A 5,483-nucleotide genomic window follows, 5' to 3' on the forward strand; every position below is an offset into this window, starting at 1 on the left:
TCTCCTCTCCTCTCCTCTCCTCTCCTCTCCTCTCCTCTCCTCTCCTCTCCTCTCCTCTGCTCATTTTAAATTTCTCTTTTTCATTCCCTTTTTCTTCCCTCCCCTTTCCTCTCATTCCTCCTCATTCCCTCTCCTTTCCCTTTTCCCTCCTCTCCCTTCTACTCCCCTTCTCATCTTCTTCTCTTTTTTTCTTTTTTCTCTTCTTTCATTTTCTCTTTTTCCTTTCGTTTCCTTTTCTTTTTCTTCCTTTTTCTTCTACTGGCTCCACCGTTGAAGGCAAAACTCTCTTATTCTCTTCCACGTCTCACTAGAAAATGGAGAGTCTCAAGTTGTGACTGAGTAATTTCCACCTCACACAGACTTTGAGAGGAAAAAAGAAAAGCTGCCTCCTCCCTGGATCCCTCTGGCAGAGGCAAGCTACAACAACAGCAAAGGCAGGAGTGCCAGTACCTGTCTGTGGGTCCAGGCGGCCGGGAGAAGTTGTTCATCACGGCCTCAGTGTGACAGCGGGTGAGGATGACCACGGCCTGGCACAGGAAGGGCACGAACGTGCTCTGCTGCGTAGATGACGCGCAGCTGCGCAGGATGTAGAGGATGGGTGGCACCTGGAAGAAGAAGGGGAGAAGGAATGACTTGCTGCATCCTGGACTCTGCAGGGCCTGACCATGGACATTCAGCGCGTGAGCAGTGCCTGCTCCCTTGACATGCTGCAACGCCTAAGCCTAAATTTCAAACCAGCCCCCCTGTCCAAGCCCTGGCTCTGCGCTCAGGCTGTGCTGCTTTAGTACCAGAGCAGACGGCACAGGGCATGGTGCAACAGCCAGAAACAAACCAAGACACGTGGAAGAAAGAAAGTCTCTTACGTTCCAACAGATGTCCTTCCCATGCATCTGCAGAAAGGTGGTCACCCACTTCCCAGCAGCACGCACGCGCACTCCTGTGGCTTTCCGGATGGTCTCCTTGGTGGCCATCATGAAGTCGACGGTGCGTTCGACGGGGAAGTTTCTGCACACGATCTGCAGAGAGATGAGAAGCAGGAGAGATCCCATCACTGCTCTGCGCAGCTCTTCAGAGCACAAAGCAGGCTGGAGGGCATTCTTAGCTCAGTGGCTTGCCGGCCATTCACAACGCTCCTGCTGTCCGTACCCTGCTATTTACACGGAAGGCGGCTGAGCCTTCGCTCAGCTTCTGCACCCATGGTGTCTGCTGACATGCAAAGCCTACCTCCCAGCAGCCACAGTCACACATGCACACAAGTGCGCACACACACACACACACACACACACATCATGGAGTCAGCCCCTTGCACTGCGTGCCTGAAGGCCAGCCATAGCTCAGAGCCTCCTGCTGCTTGCTGAGAACAGCGGTCTTAGGGTGACAGCTCATTTTGGAAACGGTGTGAAAGGCTGGGAGCAGCACAGAGTCGTGCAGAAGCCTCCGCACAGAGATCCCACCACCCCTTTCTGGGTCCACTTACCATGGCCATTTTGGACGTGGTCTGGAGCTGAGAGACAGTGCTGCAGGCATGCAGTCCCTCAGACAGGCTCCCGATGTCTCCTGGCTCCATGACTCCATTGGCTGCTTTGGCTGGAAAGAGCCCAGGGAGAAAAGGGAAGTCATGCTTCTGGAAATGGAACCGCTCTCCACGGGGGAGAGACAGAGGACAGGGTGGGGACGAGAAGAGAGCTGTGCACGGTGCCTCTCCCTCCTGTAAACAGGGCCCAGCCCATGGGCTCTGGCAGTGCTACGGAGGAGGGCAGAGGGCTGGTGCAACCTGCTCTGCTCACCTTGGATTCGGAGAAGGGAGCTCAGACAGGAGACAGCCAACTGGCGGGATGCAGGCATGGGGTCGCACGTCAGAGGCGCCAGCAATCCCACCAGGGAGCCAAAGTGCTCGCAGGCATCTGCTCTCTGCAGGGGTGAGAGGCAGGAAGAAAGCTGTAGGCAGCCCCGGCTCTCCCTGGCTTCTCCGCCTGTGCCTTCCTCACGCCGTGGCACAGCATGCACAGCTGGGCGGAGCTCGCCTTCCAGCTCAGGGGCTCTGGGGAGGGAGCAGGGGGCATGCGGTGGGGCTCTTTACTCACTCGAAGCTCTTCGCAAACAGCCAGAAGCTGGGAGCAGGTCTGCAGGGCCCTCTTGCGCTCCCACACGTTCTGCGACACCAAGGATTTCTGCAGGACCTGGGGTAGAGCATCTGTCTCACTGAGGACATCTTTGCTTTCCCTCCTGCCACCCCTCTCCCTGTCCCTCCTTCCCCAGCACTTTCCCCCAAGGCTGCCCTGTGGCTCCACGTGGCCTCCAGCCTCACTGAGCGCCGGCACTGCTGCCCCCGCTCTCTGCAGTCATCCTGCCTGCTAACCCGGGAGCTTTTCCTCGGCTGTGGCCTGCCAGGGGCTGGCTCCTGCCTTTCCCCTGCAGGGCCCATCGCTCTGCCCATTTCTGAGCTCGCAGTGAGCTGGCACGTCAGCAGGAGATTGCTCCCCTCTGATCACCCTCTCAGTCCCCAGATCTGCCCCCACTGCCGACAGGCACCATGCTTTCTCCCTTGCCCCACACATACTCACATGCACTATGTTCTGAAAGAAGCTGCCGGTGGGTTCTGTCTCGAGCAGAACCGCCATGAGCCGGCCCAGAGCTTTCAGGGACGTTTGCTGAAGCTGAAAGCAGAAGAGGGCAGTGAGGTTTAGCATCACAGCTGCTGCCAAAACATAGGCTGTGTGTGCTGAGGTCGGGTTTGACCGAGAGGTGGCCGGGAAAGTTACGGCAGGTTACCTGCAGGTACTGCGCTGCGTGCTGTGACTTCCTGATCTTCAGCATCATCTCTGCTGAAGGGTGCGTCACGATGTTCTTGCAGCACAGGACCAACATCTCCCGCATGTCCTTGCTTTCAAAACAGGGCTTCAGCTTGCTGACAGGAGGAAGAAAGGAAGAGAAATCAGAAAGGGCCTTTAGCAGTGCTCTCCAGTCTGGTTCAGACAGCATCTGACTTTCTCCTAATCGACAGCTACCAAGCCAATACCCCCAGCTCCTGCTGCTGAGCACTGTCTTCAGTTCCAGCAGCGCCCACCTCCTCCCCGGCAGCAGTGAACCAGCTCCCTCTCTGAAGGGAAGGAGACCCCAACTCTCCCTTCTCTTCCCTGCCAGGGGACAGGAGCACCAGGGCCTTTCTCCCTGCCCAGAACCTCAGCTCTGCTGGGCACAACAGCCCAGTCTTCACTCCTATAGATGCGGCTCCTCGCCCCCTACCCCCTCCAGACCTTCAGGAGCTACCCAAAATGGGGACCTTACCTCAACTGCTCCAGGGCCAGGACCACCTTGAGGGGCACTGGGGAGACAGGGATGCCCGAATAATATTTCTTCAGCAGGTCCTGCAAGTCCAGAGAGACACTGTCAAGGTGGGCAGGGGGCACATGAGAGCTTTTCCACCCGGCTCCGAGACAGGCACAACTGCCACACACCAGCCCCATCACTCCCATGTTTCCCATGGAAGCACTGCAGGATGCAGCAGCTCGACAGCTGGTGCACCTAGCCCGCTGCCCAGCAGCTGCATCCAGCACCCAAAGTCCCCACCAGCTGGAGACGTGTGGCTGATGGAGACCTGTGTGCCCCCAGGGAAGTGGGCTGCGTGGCACAGCCCAGAACTCCGCTGCAGACAGCCCTGCCTCTAGGCACTCACCATCAGGATCTCCAGAAGCTTTCCCTTCAAGGAGGGGTTAAAGGATGCAGAATCACCCACGACTGCTTGGAAGGCAGAGCTGAAGTCGGTGATGCTCTGCACCAGCGCGAGGTTATTCTGCAGGTCCTGAGGCCCAAGAGAGAAGAACATTCTTTGAACTGCAGGATGGGACAAGGGCTGCAAGGGGGACAGGGCAACGCTAAGGGAAGGGCTTGGGTCTTCATCTGGGCACAAACCATTCCCCGGGGGACCGTTGGAAAGGGAAGGCCCCTCTCAGCATCCCCCCTTGTGAAGGGGCTGCAGCTGGGCGCTCAGACACCCTGGCACGCTTTGAGCTCTCACCCGGCAGCTGCAGCTGTAGAGCATCAGGATGTTGCCCACGATGTCTCCCTCCAGGTGGGCGAGCAGCTGTTCCTTGGAGGCACGCAGTGCCAAGCTGCCGTGGGCGAGCACGAGAGCGCTGCGTGTGGCCTGAGCTCTCGTGCTGTCCAGCTCCATCTGTGTGGGAAGAAATGCCTTGAGACACTCGCTCAACGGCCCCCAGTGCCCCGCGATGCACCTGGGCTCCAGGGCAGAAAAAAAGGCAGAAGAATGCCAAGATGGAAACCCGTAACGCTTTACCTTCTTGCGCCTGGAAATCCTCGCGTTGCGGCCTTTGCACAGCCTGGACGCAAACGTGGTGAGCGTGGCCAGGACTGCTTGGAAGTTACTCTCAGCCGCGTGGCTGAGAAGAGAGACCATTCCCTGCACAAAGGAACAAGGGGCAGTTGGCACAGGCCTGAATCTACAGATCCTCTCCTGAGGAAAAGGGCAGCAGGGAGGAGATGGAAAGGCGCGGAGCAGGGCCAGGAGAAGCCCTCTGCCCCAGGGACGGAGCGGGGATGCTCGCAGGAGCTGGAGGAGAGCAGGGCTCACCTGGGCCTCACATGGGTCCTCCGCGTTTGCTTCCTCCAGGTGCTGCAGCAGCTTCTCCTGGACGTGGAGGACTCCCTTACAGGCTCCCAGCACTGTGCCCAGAGCCTTGTACAGGAAAGACTGCAGGGGAAGGGAAGGAAGAAGCTGAGATGTGGCAGCAGCTTAACCTGTTGGGGGAGGGCCAGGTGGAAGGAGCCACGCTCCCCAGGAGTCGCTGAGAGCAGCTGCAGGGCCGAGCTTTATCCATCCCTGGGCAGCTTGCAGGGAAAGGCCCTCTGGGGGCACAGACTGGGGAAGCAGCACCAGCATCCCGCGTGGGCAGAGCACCAGCCGCAGCCCCAGCCCCAGTTGGACACCTGCAGCTGCACCGCTGCGTGGAGCCGGGGGGAACTCACCTTTTCTGCAGAGCTGCTGGCAGAGCTGCTCAGCCACCGGCTCAGCTCACAGCTCAGGGCCTCGATCCAGGCCTCATCCCGTATGGTGTCCATTGACGCCCCGAGGAACTGTTGGAGAACAGGAGAAGATGATGTTCCCTTGCCCTTTGCCTCTTCCCTCACTCCCAATTGCTGCAGCCCTCTGGGGAGAGGTGTCTGGAAGAACAGTTCCTCTCCCAGCTCCCCCAGCATTCCCTCCCTTAAAGTGCCTGCCGCTCTTCTCCTAAGACCCCCCTTGGGCTTGGGACAGAGCGGAAGAGGCAGCGCCTCAAAGGCTCCCCAGCAGCACTGGAGAGGCTGTTCCTGTCCCATGGTGGCTCATATGGGAGCGGGGCTACTTGGGGCAGGCAAGCACTTCTCTGCACCCAGCAGTGCTGTACCTTCAGCAGACGGCGCTCCCACCCTGCAGTGTCCAGGAAGCTCTCATCTTTCCCTGCACAGCAACAGGAAGAAAAAGA

At 58.7% G+C, this 5,483-nt stretch overlaps 1 protein-coding gene across 1 annotated transcript; it reads right to left on the bottom strand.

Annotated features, from left to right (window-relative positions):
• Nucleotides 1–287: 287 nt before the first annotated feature.
• LOC149912387 (maestro heat-like repeat-containing protein family member 2B) lies at nt 288–2,844 on the bottom strand. Its single transcript, XM_090131211.1, has 7 exons — nt 2,773–2,844; nt 2,565–2,657; nt 2,085–2,180; nt 1,788–1,911; nt 1,478–1,587; nt 864–1,016; nt 288–605 (listed from the first exon to the last, which is right to left on the bottom strand). The coding sequence occupies exons 1-7, from the start codon at nt 2,818–2,820 to the stop codon at nt 288–290; spliced, it is 942 nt and encodes a 313-aa protein (XP_089987337.1). The 5' UTR covers nt 2,821–2,844.
• Nucleotides 2,845–5,483: the final 2,639 nt, after the last annotated feature.

The sequence above is a fragment of the Phasianus colchicus genome, chromosome Z, assembly GCF_987193195.1.
Source record: "Phasianus colchicus chromosome Z, bPhaCol1.hap1.1, whole genome shotgun sequence".
Taxonomy (NCBI): Eukaryota; Metazoa; Chordata; class Aves; order Galliformes; family Phasianidae; genus Phasianus; species Phasianus colchicus.

Bases quoted from the DNA above. Each gene is read 5' to 3' on its own strand.
- LOC149912387 (XM_090131211.1), bottom strand. From the start codon at position 2,820: ATGATGCTGAAGATCAGGAAGTCACAGCACGCAGCGCAGTACCTGCAG. The intron at 1,588-1,787 runs GTGAGCAGAGCA...GGCTCTTTCCAG, and splicing joins CTCCCTTCTCCGAATCCAAG to CCAAAGCAGCCAATGGAGTC. The intron at 606-863 runs GTAAGAGACTTT...TTCTTCTTCCAG, and splicing joins GGAAGGACATCTGTTGGAAC to GTGCCACCCATCCTCTACAT.